This window comes from Mastigoproctus giganteus, chromosome 5 (genome assembly GCF_048544385.1).
Source record: "Mastigoproctus giganteus isolate SK-2022 chromosome 5, ASM4854438v1, whole genome shotgun sequence".
Classification (NCBI taxonomy): Eukaryota; Metazoa; Arthropoda; class Arachnida; order Uropygi; family Thelyphonidae; genus Mastigoproctus; species Mastigoproctus giganteus.
The window spans coordinates 200476707-200493444 of NC_143579.1; the positions used below are offsets into that span (position 1 = coordinate 200476707).

The 16738-nt window shown below is 33.7% G+C and overlaps 1 protein-coding gene across 1 annotated transcript in view; it reads right to left on the reverse strand.

The window, feature by feature from the left end:
• The window catches only part of LOC150086002 (flotillin-2-like), a 253731-nt gene that overhangs the window by 131899 nt on the left and 105094 nt on the right, over positions 1 to 16738 (reverse strand). Inside the window, exons 4-5 of the mRNA XM_090373646.1 lie at positions 14523 to 14737; positions 8033 to 8265 (exon numbers count right to left, since the gene is read on the reverse strand). Of these exons, the coding sequence (XP_090229772.1) occupies positions 8033 to 8265; positions 14523 to 14737 (448 nt within the window). The remainder of the gene's footprint in view (positions 1 to 8032; positions 8266 to 14522; positions 14738 to 16738) is intronic.

Here is a 16738-nt window from a genome sequence, read left to right on the forward strand (position 1 = left end):
TACGACGAAAAAGCGGTGTGTTTGGTGTGTAAGGAGACTATGTGAGTTTTTAAAGAATATAATTTAAAACAACACTATGATTCCAAGCATAAAGTTTATGATCAACATAAGGAGTGTTGCGAAGAGAAGTCTCTGAAGACTTTTCTATTTGCAACACTCAGAAACTTCAGAGACGAATTAAGAAAACAACAAAACACACTAAAAATGTATCAGTTAAGAAATTTTTTTTGAAAGTAAACCATTCAGTGATGATGAATTTGTTAAAAGTTGTTGAAATATGTGTACGGAGAAACGAACAATGATACAAGACATTAGTTTGTCTCGACAAACAATTATGCAAAGAGCAGATGATATTGGAAAGAATTTGATTGAACAACTTTTGGAAAACAAAACAAATGAAATATTTTAGTGTCGCATTGGAAGACAGTACTGATGTAAATGACACAGCCCAACTCCTTATCTTCATACGTGCAATTAATGATAATTTTGTACTAGTTTAAGATTTAGCTGATATACAGAGTATGCACGGAACAACTGCAAGTGAAAATCTTTTTGAAAATTTTTGCCAATGTATTGAAAAGTTAGGATTAAATATTAAAAACCTGGTAGGAGCCACAACTGGCGGTGAAAAAAATATGATTGGTAAAAACATTGGGCTTATGGGTAGAATAACCAAGAAAATAATAGATATTGGAGCTGAAACTCCAATTGGAATTCACTGCATTGTGTATCAAGAAACTGTTTATGGGAAAGTATTGGATCTCCAACACATTATGAATGTGGCTATTTCAACTGTAAATTTTATAAGATCACTGGCCTTAATCACAGAATGTTTCAACAGTTTCTTTCAGAAATTGAAGCTGAATACGAAGATGTAATTTTATATTGTGCAGTGAGATGACTTAGTCGTGCCAAAGTATTAACATTGGTTCTTTAAACTACGTCATGAAATTGATATTTTTTATGACAGAAAAAGGGAAACCAATAAAACAACTATGGAGTGGCTGTTTGATCTTGCAATTCATACAGGCATTTCTAGTCATTTAAATGCTCTTAATATAAAACTACAAGGGAAAGGAAAATTGGTCTCTGATTTGTTTGGTGATATCAAATCATTTCAGAATAAGCTGTTATTATTTTAATCCCAAATTGAGCAAGACAATTTAGTTTACTTTGAATGCCATACCAAGCTAAAGGAGAAACACGTTTCCAAAGAACCACTGCCTCTCATTATTACAATTACTTTTTGGAGAGTTTCAAAATCGATTTTCTGATATAAGATCCCATGAAAAAGGCATAAGCTTGTTTGAGAACCCATTTATTTCCATCACTGAAAAATACAATCCCAGCTTGCAAATTTGAAATTATTGATCTTCAAGCCAAAACATGGTTCAAAGATAAGCACAGGCAACCCCCATATAACATGGTACTTCTACAACACGGTTTTGCTCTAAGACAATTGATAAAGTGCTGCAATCCTTGCGCAACACGGTACTTATATAACATGGTTAGAGAATTGTGGCAAACCTCGCATAACACAATATTTTTAAGCTTTTGTGTAAGGAAAACTCTTCTATTATGTTGGATGTAATTTTTATTTTAAACATTACATTCTATTTTGTGAATCCCCGCGTTTGGCTCACTAATCGTTATGCAAAAAAATAAATAAATAAAAATAAAAATGGGAAATCTCTGTGTTAGGCTCTGTGCTATTAAACTTGTGGAAAAATCTAGATTTCAAAGTTTTATTACTCTTGGATAACGTACCAGGCCACCCGAAATATTTAAATCATCCAAACGTTGAAGTAATGTTCCTACCACCTATTACAACTACCACTTTTTTTCTACCATCTATTACAACTTCTTTAATTCAGCTATTAGATCAAGGCATTATATCTACCTTTGAAACTTGTCACATCAGAAAATTGTTACAATAGACGTTGGAAAAAAATTATTCCAAATTGAAGTGATGGAGGCATGGAAACATTTTTCAATTGTGGACTGTATCGGAATTGTAGCTTTATTGCTCAAATAAGTAAAACCATCAACATTCAATGCGTGTTGGAAAAATGTACGGCCAGAGTCAGTTCATTCAGGAAATGTGATCAAACCGGCAGAAAATAGAATTGGCATAATAGTAAAACTTGCTAAGTCAGTAGGAGGGGAAGGTTTTGATGATATGACTACTGAAGCCCTCATGGGTAGCACAATTGGTAGAATCGCCATCCTCCCCACACCGGGTGGAAAAGACCTCAGTTCGAATCCCACTGATGATGTGAGGAATTTTTATGGACCTTCTTTACAACGGTGGATGAGTTAGTCGGTCTCAGAAGAGGATAGTGGGGTTTTTTCTCCTAGAAACTGTTTTTCGTCCAGCAAAATAGAAGATCGACTGCAGAACACATGCAATTTATAGATAATATATACAGAGTAACATGGCCTTAGTTGCTGATGCTCCTAAAATAAAATTTAAAAAAAAGGTATGATTACTGAAGATGTTCAAGAATTACTGGTAGAAAAGGAGGCTGACGAAGTGGGTTTGGTGGAAACAGTATTTGAGGAAAATCATATCAATTTACAGGATGATAGCGCAGAAGTAAGTTCTGAAGTTACAAATTTTACACTAAAAAGTATATGGGAAGGCATAAAGTTAGCCGAGCAATTAGAATCTTATTTTCTGAATGTAGATTCTTCGACTAAAAGGAACCCAAAGTTCAAAAAGAAGCTTCAAAAATGCTTAGTTCCATATGATGAAATTTACAAAGATCTACCAAGCAAAAACAAATCCAGATTAATGATTTTTTTAAAGATGCACGAAATCTAGAATGATATATTTTTGTTAGCCTTTGGAACATAATCCCCTTTTTTGTACTAGTTCTTAGTTCCGTATGACACCATTTCGCACCACACAAGATTTTATAGGAACCCGACTACTGTGTTATACAAGGATTACCTGTATATTGACTACGAAAATAAACTATTTGAATTCTACAAGGCCCTCCTATCTGAAGATTTTTCCACTAATAATATAAAATGCCACGAAAATGGCTACTTTGTTTGGATCAACGTATGTTTGTGAGCAATTTTTTTCACGTATGGAATCAAATAAATATTTAAAAAGAAACAGAATAAACATATGATCACCTTCATTCCGTATTGAGAATTAGCATCACAAATTTTGAACAATTATCTAAAAACATCTAGCCACAATCATCTCATCTTAATATTGAAAAGCAGTGATCCTTTTGAGGTTGTAAATTTCCTAAAGTGAGAATTTAAAAGCAAAAGTAAGGTATTTTTTTAAAAAATTCAAAAGTAAGCCATATTTTTATAATTTTAATAAAATTATAAAAAATAAATCGCTGACAGATTTTTTCACATAAAAGTGTTGGGAATTCGCATTTTTTATATATATAGCCTGAAAATAAAAAACAATAACATGAAAATAGAAACTTTCTTTTACATGTAACAAGGTATGGAAAATGTAACACACAATTTTTTCTCGAATCACTCAGTGTGGCCCACAAAACAAATCTAACTTTGAATGTGACCCCTGTACATGAAAAGGTGGTTGGATACCACTGGACTAAGTAAGCAAAAACTGTAACAAGTTGTCAATTTTCTATATCTAGAAACAATCATTAATGAAGATGAAAAATTAGACATGGAAATAAAGAACAGAATAAGCAAAGCAAGAAATCTAAAAAGCCAGTTAAACAAATTCATATGTAGCAAAAGAGAAATTAGCCAAAGGACAAAAAAAAATCAGCTATTTATAAGCCTATGTTAACCTATGGAGCAGACAGCTTGGTAAGAAACAAAGTAATTCATTAAAAAATGAGAATCTTCAGAAATGAGACTTAAAAAATATACATGGAACAGATGGCAAAACCATATATAATAAATGTTTGTTTGTTTGTTTGTTATTTGGTTTTTAGGAGCATTAGCAACTAAGGCCATATTGCTCCGGAGATATGCGGTGGTCATTCCCTGACCTTTCCGCATCCTCCATATTCGGTAGTGACGGACTTGAACCCCGGTCGAATCAAGAAGCGTGTGCTACGCACTGCAGCTCCTGCCCACCTGGCTACGGAGGCGCCCATATAATAAATGAGGAAATAAGAAAAAACCTCAGGAAAACAAATATGCAATCAAAGTTAAGATGGTACGGGCATATACTGTAGATAGGCAAGTTGAAATTTAGCCTTATCTATGAATATATTCAAAGAAAAATTATCTTTTTTATTATTATCATTAGCTATATGGTGCAAGGAAGCTTGAGGCTTTTGCTGCACCAGCCAAAAAAAAAAATCCTGAGTTACTCAGAGAGAGAGAGTCAGAAATACAAGGGATGAAGGGTAATAAGCTCATACTAAATGGAAGATTGATTGACAGTGTCAAGCATCACTGGAAAAAACTGATTAGCATGTGATCGTCATGTTTAAGCTTTCATGCCACCAGCTGTTTCTTGCTGAACATAGGCACAGACACCAAATTTAAATAGACCAATATAAAATATTCATAAATATTGACCCTGTAATAAAGTTAAATTAATAACTGCTCAGTAATAACTTAACAGTTATTTATCAATAACTCTTGTGTGGCTAGTGTGTATGAGTGCCTCTTATGATTAAAAGTTTTTAATAATAAATTTTACCAGAATTAAAAAATGTAGACTTATACATATTTTAGAGGTTAAGCATGGATCTTGGTGCAGCTGCACTGCTATCAAGCCACCAACACTGCTACACTTTATATTTTCCAAAGGATTGTTTTGTTATTGACTACAATGGCATTCAGTCATTAGCATTATTTGAGTGTCAGTTAAATGAAAATTTAACTGACACTCAGTTAAATTTTCATTATTATCATTGATCGTGTCAAAGAATAAAAATATTAATGAAATCAGTTTGTGAAGAAACAATGTTGTTAATGATTTAATTATTATTCATTATATTCAAAAACATTGGAGATAAAGTTGAGATGCATGTTCATTCTTAATGCTTTTTCTGGCATTAAAGTTGTAAGTGTAAGCAAGTGTAATGAGGAAAATATTTAAGAATTTGTACTAATAGCTTAAACACTTGCAGTAATTTATTAAGTATAACTTACATTTATTAACTGTTCACTTTCTACTACAGGTCGACCATCACTAATCTGGCCACCGGTAATCCGGTTCCACTGCTAATTCGGCCATAATTTCCGCAAATGTAATTTCAAATTTCCCGGGTTGGCACACCGACCTGCTGCAACTGCTTTGGTTTCATTGGTTGCAGCATCAGCTGTTGGCGTGAACTCGTAAACACTGGCAAGCCATTCCCACTTGTTTTTCTGCATTTATTATTATAACCTGCTCACATTTAGCCCCAGCCATGGTTCCAATGCATAAAGGAAGTGCCTCTCGTGGTGTAAAGTGCAAACACTGTACATTGTCCTTAACAGATAAAGTTGAACTTCTGAAAAACTCGACAGCGGTGTGTCTGTGAGAAGTTTAACTCTGCATAATTGTAAATTCCAGCAATTTCTCTCAGTTCCTCTTATTTTAGTAATTTTCTTTTAGCCATTCCTTTTTAGATTTTTTTTTTTTTTTTTTTTTTTTTAACAACACTTGTACAAACTTGCGGAAAACACAACACAATATGATGGATAATACAGCACGCTAACGAACTTGTTTTCAAAAAATCTCTAACAATACTGACAAACTTATTGTGATGTTTTAGATTTAATTTTATTGCAATTAGTTTTATTGCAGCGCTCGGCACGTGTGCAATAAACTAATCACAAACAACCTTCATATGTATGCCGTAATAGCATCACAAGTATGTGGCCGACACTGCATCTCAAGAAATAAAGTAACCTACTGGGCCACGCTGGCAACATATATGCAACATAAAAAAAAGAGACTTTTTCTTTTTTTTTTTTTGATATTTTAAGTGAAAAAATGACTACACTGACATTACAATATTTATTTTAGAATTATTAATCAAATTATTTGGTAAATATTTTTTGGCCCCTGGCGAATTTTTTTCTTAAACTTGCTAGGCAGTCAACGTGTTAAAGGTAGGATGAGGTGGTTAGCCGTTGGGTAAACTGTATGTGCTAAAATAACCACCGGTGATCTAGCAAACTCACTAATCCGGCACCCCACAGGTCTCAATGCTGCCAGATTAGTGACAGTCAACCTGCATTTATGTTTCTGTATTTTTCAAATTACAGGGAACATAATCACTGCCTTCCACTCAAGTTTCATTACTTTAAGTATTTACTGCTTGCTAGAGCCAGCTAGTTTCTAACCCTCCAATAGGGAGAGAGAGAGAGAGAGAGAGAGAGAGAGAGAGAGAGAGAGAGAGAGAGAGAGAGAGAGAGAGAGAGAGAGAGAGAGAGAGAAAATCTGTTTGTTTTTCTTCCTTCCTTCTTTCCTTCCCTTCCCATTTTGCCTCTTAATATATTGCAACAGTTCTGTTGATGTTTTATTTCCAATATCCATCTGATTTCAACGGAAATTACTTACTTAATTATATATTACCATCCAGGAATAATTTCTATTTTGTTCCAGAATCACCCCTTCTCCTCCTCATAAAAGCCAAAATGTAGACATTACAAGCTGTTTCCTTCAAGTTTTTCAAGCATTCTGTTTTTATCTACATAAAATTGGTGGGTGGACATTGTGTGACCTATCCAATACCAGCTGCTCAACTATAGTCAGTTACAATTATTTCTCTGAGGAAGACAGTAAGCTTACTGCTAGAATGTGAGAAGATTACAACAGTACTTTAAACATCTTTGCACTGTTGTTTGGAGGTTTCTTGGTACATGACTGAAAAATATATATGTATTTTATATTAATTATAAAAATATAAAATATTTAAAAAATAAACAGTGTAGATTATGTATGATAATTTCAGTCATAATGGACAAGGTTACATGGTACACAAGTTTATATAGTTTGCGCAATATGTTTGTACAAATTTGTACTGATGAGTATTTGTATATTGATTGGTCTTAAAAAAAAAAAAATAATTATAAAATAAAATAAAATAAATAACTGATACATGGAATGCTTGCTCTCCATCTAAGATCAAGGCACTGAATGAAAAAAACCTTTAAGAATTCCTCCAGTCACTGATGATATCTGAACCCAGATCTCTACAAATGAGTGACAAGTGGTGAACCCATTATACTTTCACAGAGCACTCCATGTGTTGTAAGCAATCATTCAGATACAGTACTTCTATTAGTATCTGTTTCATTAATTATCTGTTGGAATACTTACTGACAGATTATTTTTAAGTGTACATCATATCTGTAACATAAAATGCATATGTGGTACACATAACATGTCTACCAATAAACTTATTATCAAAACTTTACTGTTATCAAGGTGCAGTAGGAGGTGGATTATTGGATAGATGTTTGTTATTTGGTTTTTTTTTTTTTTTAGGAGCATTAGCAACTAAGGCCATATTGCTCCGGGGGGGGGGGGGGGGTATGTGGTGGTCACGGGCTCAAACCCCAGTCTAATCAAGAAGCGTGTGCTAACGCACTGCCACTCCTGCCCACGTGGCTACGGAGGTGCCTATAGATGTTTGTAAGATTATCTATGGTACTCACAATAATATTTTCTTTCGAGGAGCACATGACATGAAAAAATCACAAATTTGTTTTATAATAGTTCATAACAGTTACAACATTTTAAACCTTTTCATTTGTTACTTAGAGAAAATGTGATCTGTAATCAAATACTTATTGACAAATATATTTTCATAATATATTTCCTTTAAAATTGTGTATAAGATTATAATCCCCCCCAATACATCAAAATATTAAAAAATACATAAAAAAATTAAACATAAAAAAATTATTTCACTTCAGTGGCCAAAATATTTTATTTTTGCCAATGAAAACTAGCTGCTGAAAAATGATTCTGAAGTACAATGCCACATACAAGTGGGATACAAAATTGTACTGCATTTTTGCAAACTATTGGTCTATACTAAAGGAGGGAAATCAATTTAAACTTTTACAAACTCACTCGAATGCCAGCATCTCGCTCTGCTTGGGCTACACCAACATCAGCATCCCTCTTCACTGCAGCAGTGCGAGCTTTTCCAAGAGATGCTAAATAATCGACTTCATCAAATACATCTTTAATGGTGAAACTGAGAATTTCTATACCCATGCGACCAATATCAGGAGCAGCAACTTCTCTAACAAGTGAAGCAAATTGGTCTCGATCTCTGTATACTTCTTCAACAGATAAAGTACCTGGAGGGGAAAAGCATATTTTTCATTAGAAGTTTTCATTGGTTCAAAAGTTACAATGATCAACAGGAATCAGTGGTTTCAATTAGTATCACAGTTCTAAAATTGAAATGTATATTTCAAAAAAAAAAAAAAAAAAAAAAAAAATTGGTATACAGTACGATAGTATATTACATTTAAATATTTCAATAAATTAAATTTTTTTAGCCACAACTATGGCTAAAATAGAGCTAGCATGCTCTGGATAACATTACTCATGATGATGTTAGTGAAGGGGAAGACTGCCACAGCAAATTCTCCTATGGGACAAGGTCTTTAGTGCCTGCCTTTACTACTGCATCCTGGCTATCTCTAGCAGGTAATATTGCTACCCGTGCTTCTTTTTCTTTTTGTGTGTGTGTGTGTGTGTGTGTGTGTGTGTGTGTGTGTGTGTGCGTGTGCGCGCGCGTACATGCTAGATAACAACAAAAAGTGAAGAAAAAATTAAGTGTTCTGATGAATGAAGCCGAGTGTCTGAGGAAGAGACGATACCCTGGAAAGGTTTAGATCAGTGAACCCTAAAGATACCAGAAGTACCACCACAACATGCCAGCCTACGCCCATGCATTTGGCTACAGGGATAGATCAAAGTTAATGATACTAAAAAATAATTATCATCTTTTAAGGATAATATTGTTATATTTTTATAACAATATTGTAATATTTATAATATTATTTATAATTTATAATATATTGGCAGGTATCAATGATCTAAAACTTAGGCAATCTGAAGTCTTACTTCAGATTAATACGGTGATATTGAGAAAAAGCCACACACAGGTGTTTAACAATTCAAACCATGCAAACTGACTACATATATAGTCCAAAAAGTAACAACTAAAGTTTAGTGCTTCTAAATAAATAAATTATGTTCATTGCTGCTAAGTATGGCACACAGTACTAGAAACAATAATACTCATCACAGTGACATGGCCAAGAGTTTTACACTTTGGTAGAATATGACAAATATGATTAAATGAAATTAGGAAAAAGGTAAAAGTTACATAAGAAATTATTAGTTACACAATATGAAAATGCATATAAAATAAATAGGAAAATATAAAGAGAACAAATATGAACATCACTGCATATTAAAACTGAAAACAATGGCAGGGAAGATGGATCAAAATCAAACCAATGATATCACCATATAAATCTGAAGTCTTACTTCAGATTTATATGGTGATATTGAGAAAAGCCACAAACAGGTGTTTAACAATTCACACCATGCATGTTACTTCGATTTCATCATTTGGTAATCTAGCACAGTTTAAACCAAAAGATTAGGAAAAAATTATTCCAGTTGAACAGATGCAATCCACTTTAGGAGAATGCTATAATATTTCTTATCAGTAGCCATCTTCTGAGATGGCTACCGATAAGAAATGTCTGATGGCTACTGAATTTTAAGGTGCACGAGTGCCTGGTCCAGTAAGAAATGATCAAAGTTTCAGATGATTGTATTTCAGGATTAGTGTGCAGTTAGACCTCAAGGATGGCAAAGGGTTGTGCCACTGACAGAAATCCCAGATCTTCGAGGCATTTATCACTACTGTGAAGATTTTTATAGTAGTCATTAAACATCTGATGTCAATTAACTTTGGGAGCCTGGGTACATTTAGTTGTTCAGCATGTCAGTAGTTCTCAACTGAGGAGGTCGGCAATGCTTATTAGCGGACCATATCAGGGCCCAGTATCCACATGTGAATACCAATTTTTGTAGTGAGGGTGAAGCAGATGCCCAAATTTCAGCAACATATAAAATAACCAGATAAACTGTGGTTAAAATGGATAAAATGTAAGGTTAGGCATTTGGGGAACAGAAATCTTGGTTTTACATGTAAGCTAGGGGGAGAGGAGCTAAAAGTGCATCAGGACAAAAAAAAAAAAATAAAATGAAATAAATGGTTATGATTTAGTCAGATACAAAATTTTTCATGCAATGTAAAAAGGCAGATGGCACATGGTGTCCTGTCCATTATTTACAGGACCTTGCCAGTAGGGAGATGGATGTCATTATCTTTCTATACAATGACTATGGTTAGACCACCTTGGGAATTTTACATTTAGGTCCCAAGACCACACCTAAAAAAAAAACAAAAAAAAACAGAGCTTCTGGGGAGGATTCAAAGGTGGGAAACCAGATTACTAACGCATACAAATTGATGCACTTAAGACGATCAGCTTAGAAGGTGTGAACTGCAAAGTTCGACAACCAGACATCTGGGGGGGGAGAGAATACATTACCACCCATTAAGAATAAATTACCACCCAACATGATAAAGCTGTAAGCCTGGCTAAGTTTAGAGTGCACTTGGATAGTTACAATGAGGGAGCAGGAGTAGTATAAATATTTGGATTATTATTATTATTATTATTTATTTTTGGCTGATGCAGAAAGTCTGCTTTCTTGCAACATCTGGTCTTAGTATTATACTACTAAAAGTCACACATAAGAATTCAATGAGAAAATGTTGGAATTCTGGAAAGTTTATGACCCAAGCTTTGCTGATCAGTTTCAGCTTGGAAAGACTGTGAAACACTGCAACATTTGCTGGGTAGAATTTTTCTTAATATGGACTTGACTTCTAAAAGATAGAAAAGAAGCAGTCTCAATAAAAGAGGTACAGGTATGCTTGATAATGCAACTAAGACCATAGTGTTGCAGAAAACTGCTAGCCTCAATGCATACTCAGACCAATAAATTTATCAGTGCTCAAAGCACAGGTAGATTTGATTTTTGCGCTAATTCGATACAATTTGTTTAGACATACAGTAACTGGAAAGGTAGTTGGGGTAATACAGGGCCTACTGTGGGTTCTTATAATTAAAAAAGTGAAAGGTGAACTGGCTGTAAGACTAGGAACCATGGCAAAGGAATAGAAAATTACTGAACAACTGTTCAGAAAGTACTAGAACTAATTTAATTAAAAACATGGAAAATTCCTGAAGAAAGAACTGCTGTAAGCAACTACATGTGATGTGATTTTTTTAAAACTTAAAAAGAGAGAGAGAGAGCTTCATTCACACATTCATGTACTAATTTTGAAAGTATAGTTAATAAATTTGATGAATTTGAATATGGTAAATACAACTAATATAGAAAAGACATATGACAGAAGGAGAGAAAGGTCATGCATCTGATCATAAAGCATAGATTCAAGAAGACAATATCCACAGGAAATATTAGGATAATGTTGAATCAGTCTTGTGTGATATAAAGAGTAGAACAACAAAACTGAAATTAGGGGCATGCAACAGACCTAACATACTGAATATGATTACTTATATGTACTTACAGTAGAAGAAGAAAGAAATAAGAGAGGAAAACAAACTCAGTACACAGCTTGAAACAACAGCAATCAGTAAGTCCATGCATCCTGAAGCAAAAACTAAAGAGTCTCTGTTATGCTCCAGACCAACAACGGCATATTCTGGAATGATGGAAACAATGTGCTCTGAACAGAATGTGACGAAGGACAGTTTACAGCTGAGCAATTCACACAAGTAGGTTTCATGTTCTTATATGAACATTCCTGATATGAGTGTCCATTCCTTGCACAATAAGAACAAACTATTTTCTTTAAATAACAAACAAACTGCCATATGTCCATAGTGAAGACACCTATAGCACATTGTAGTTAAATAATACCTCATTAACTTCTGACTTTTATAACCCAAGTAAATATGCTGAGAATGCTCTAGGAAATCCCTAACTCTAAAACTGCAAGTCAATATCCAATTTCAATTATTATGACATCTACTAACCCTTGAAAAACAAACTTTACATTCTTTAGCAAACTCCTCCTATTCAAGGCCATACTCGTGTAAATTCTATTCATAACTCCTTCATTAAGTCGTGCTCTTTGATATCTCGATTCACATCAAAAATAATAATAAGAGGTGGTGACCTCAAAGGCTTAGTCACAGAATACCCTAAATTTTTTAAACATACATTGGATTCAGGCGACTAAACATCTTTACAAGTACCAACCTCTGTGAATATCTGATTGCCCCTACACTCCTTAATCCCAAGTTACAATGTATGTAGCAATGACCCAGATTCCTCCAACAGAATATGCTTAATTTCAGCACTACAGACAGGTTTCATAGTGAAACCTGTCTGTTGTGTTGAAAAGACTTACTTTCTTTCTTTCTTAGAACTCTTTGTTAAATCGTTTTTTTTGATATCCCTTAGTTTGTGTCACTTCCTGAAAATCCAAATTGCACACTATTTTATACATCCCATATTGAAAAGGTCTCTTGATAATCTACAGATATCCCAAGTTTCCAACTTGTGCAACATCTTAAATGTGTGAAATGTTGCCTAACTAGAATTATTTTCTGGAACATTTCTCATGCTAAATGGAAAATGTTCTAGAACATGTCTTCCAAATCAACCAAGAACTTCCTCCTTCTACCACCTGTCTCTTTCCTGTATACTTGTACTAGTCATATTTAAATTCTGCATCTACTTTCAGAACAGAAATCATATAATTGATATCCAGTGTTAGAGTAAAACCCTCTGGGGCCTCCAGGCACCAAGAATTTATGGTAATGGTAATATCCACTTTTAGTGCTCTATCCACATTACATCATCCCCAATTATGTGGGGATGTTATAATGGAGTGTACCATTGTGGTTACAAAGGAATATCCTGTTCAAAACATCTTTTCAATTCATCGGTTTATTTATATTTTTATAGGTATATTTTATTTTTTCCTCCAAATTTATGAATTATTTCCAATTCTAAGTTTTATTATTAAGTTATTTCAGTGACATCCAGGTTTCAGTCTGTTATTACAGGTTTGCTTGTTTATTTAATCTGTTTCCCCCCCCCCCACAATACTTCCACCTGATGAGTTACTTTTATTCGAACATTTGGATTGTAATTTACATCATGAGGGGGCTAACTAGGGATATTCAATGCTTTGTTTCAAGGCTTTCTTTCAGTTCTTAACTTGGTAAAAAAAAGTAAAAGTAAAGTGCAGCCATTATCAACCCACTGCAGAATGGAAGCCTCCTCAATTCATGCTGAGGGAAATGGACCATAATCTGCCACGCTGGTCCAGTGCGGATTGGCAGATTGACCGTATTCAGCAGTCGGGGGCTTGAACCCCGGTCTACTCAAAGAGCGTGTGCTACTGCACTCCTGCTCCTCACCACTCGGCTACAGAGGCCTACTTCACAAATGAATTACCACAGCATCTCAAACCCAACCCTATGGCAAGATTTAGCAGTTATTGGAATGTTATGTCCTTTAATCTTTTTTTTTTGTTCAGAGGCCTTATGGTTCCTAATGGGATGGGGCTCCCAAAGATAAAATTCTTCTTTGCATAATATATTAATCAAATTTTTTTATTGTATTGTATATTTAAATCTAAATAACTGCATAGAAGACAAGACAGTCTCAGAAAACATTGTGTACTTTCACAAGTGCTTTCTGAAATCCTTCAAATTCAATAGTCTAGTATAAAATATGCATAACTAATTTCTGTATACACCACCTTCCATCTATATATATTCTATATAAAATCAATCAATTCAGACTATACACAGAAACACAACATTTGTTTATTTTAAACTATAACCCAATGTCAATATTTAAACATTAAAGTTATAGGGGTTGACAATGATAGCTTAATTAGTTATAAAAAAAACGTATTTTTTATGCAATATGCGGTTGTTGTTGTTTGTTATTTGGTTTTTAGGAGCATTAGCAACTAAGGCCATATTGCTCCGGGAAATGCGGTGGTCATTCCTTGACCTTTCCGCATCCTCCGTATTTGGTGGTGACGGGCTCGAACCCCGGTCTAATCAAGAAGCGTGTGCTACGCACTGCTGCTCCTTCCCACCTGGCTACGGAGGCGCCACAATATGCGGTAATTGTAATACCTGTTAAATTTACACCATATCAATGTATGTAAGAACAATAGCCTTTCAATGCTGCCATTTAATAGCTTGTGATTAAAACAATTGGCTCCTCTGTTTACAACACTAGGTTAATATAATTATGATTCCACAGAATATGAGAAATACTCATTAGTTTGCCTTTAAAGAACCTTAAAGAAACAAAAGAAAGAAAGAAAGAAAAAAAAAAAAGATACAAATGCTAACTGATAACGGAGCTTTTCCCTTCTATAATAATTTTAAAAAGATTCATCTTGAAATTATAATAATCAGTTTTAACTGAATATAAAAATATAAACACATGCACACACCTAGTATTGCTCTTAAGTGCCCTTCAAGGGTCTGTAAAATAACACATTTCACATGTTCCACATTTTTTCCTAGGAACTGTTCTGCTGCGGTGGACAAAAATTCTCGTTCTGTCATCACTTTACATTGGGCCACACCAGTGACAGTCAGTGGTACTCCCTGGGCAGTCTCTACATGTTCACAGCGAGGTTTCAAGGTCATAACTTCTAGGGATAACCTGATATTAAAAATGAAGTTAAAAATCATTTGAAACTTTTATATGTATAAAATGTAGAAATATTTGCTTAAGCAGCATACATGTTTTCCTGAAATTATAAAGATAAGAGGAGGAAGTATCTAACAAATACAGTTAGATAAACATCAAAAGATGTTTAATATAAAAATGTACCTCATCAAGGAATGTGCTACTGTCTTATTCATTTTAAAGCCCTACAATAGGACTGCCGGTTTCCAGATCACCATGGTGTCACAATCATTACAATAAGTGTATTAATTAGAATTAAGTGTATTAATATACGCTTATACTGCTAAGTACATCATATATATTGTGTAAGTGTATTAATATAAGTATATTAATATATAATATATATAAGTGTATTAATATACACTTACACTGCTAAGTACATTATATATTGTGTAAGTGTATTAATATAAGTGTATTAATATATAATATATATAAGTGTATTACTATACACTTATACTGCTTTACTTATTCCACTGTTTATTCCATCGACTTTCATTAAAGACTAATCCTAGATAAATAAAATTACTGACTTGTTCCAATTTTTGCTTATGCAGTCTATATTCAAAAATTTAATTGTATATTTATATAAATAAAAATTACCTTTACATTTAATCTGATGTTTTTACTATTATTAATAACTAAATAAGTCAAAGTGGAAAAACATATTAAGCCAGCTTAAGTTAAACATCGATAATATTAGTGAAGAATACTTTTTCATTCTAGCACATTTACACATGCACAAAAAGAAATAAATACACTGTATATATCCCAATGAAAGCTTGTATTGTTATATAATTTTCTATAAGTAGTCTTCCTGACATCCAACTATAGGACAACAAATGCCTTCAACTACTATAAAAGTTCAATTTTCAGTAGAAGTTAGATTACTGCAAATTTAATAGCATAGTAGGCTACTCAATGTTACTATGACAACAATTACAAATGTACAATAAACATCAATATAAAAATCAATAGTTCACCTCCTTGAAGCATACTCTCTGTCACATATGTTATAATATCCATTTTAGAAATTATATGAAGTATGTTTATAATTCCAGCATGATCAAAAATTCAATTTTCATAGCTCACAAAATGAATTGTACACATGTGTGTTTGTGTGTAACAAAAATGATGCATCCATTTAAAAACTAAATTGTATTGATTTAAGTAAAAGGACTTTCATCACATAAATAAATAATGGGGGATTTTAACTTCTCAGATATAGACTGGAACTTGTGGTTTAGTCACTTGCACACTAGCAAGACTTGTGGATTTATTGGATGACTGCTTCCTGCAGCAGCATGTCAATAGTTCACCTCCTTGAAGCATACTCTCTGTCACATATGTTATAATATCCATTTTAGAAATTATATGAAGTATGTTTATAATTCCAGCATGATCAAAAATTCAATTTTCATAGCTCACAAAATGAATTGTACACATGTGTGTTTGTGTGTAGAGGCAACCAGAGGGAGTAATACCCTTGATCCGATTATCAGCAGTGATTATTCATGCATTAAGAATTTGCAGATAAAGAAACCACTAGGTGGCAGTGATCACAGTGAACTGATGTAGAATTTACACAAAGCTGTAACTACCATCAGGGGTAAAGGGAAGGGTTTTTGTATTCATAAAGGTGACTACAGTGGTCTCAGACAGTTTTCAAATTCTATACAGTGAGACCAATTGATGATATTGCCAAATGCAAATTCTAAATGGCTATTCATAACCAAGAAATACTGTTCAAGGTGAACTAATGAGACTCAGGGCAGAGGGAAAAAATGCACGGAATGCATATAAATTATCAGGAGACACAGATGCCTACGGTAGATATAAGCTATTCTGTAATGAAGTCACAAAGGAGGTTAGACAAGCAAAGGCGGATAACGAAAAAATCTGGCAAAGGATGCAAAGATTTTTTTAAAAGATAAAAGATTTCTGTACTTACGTAAACTCTAGTTGTTGTTGTTATTT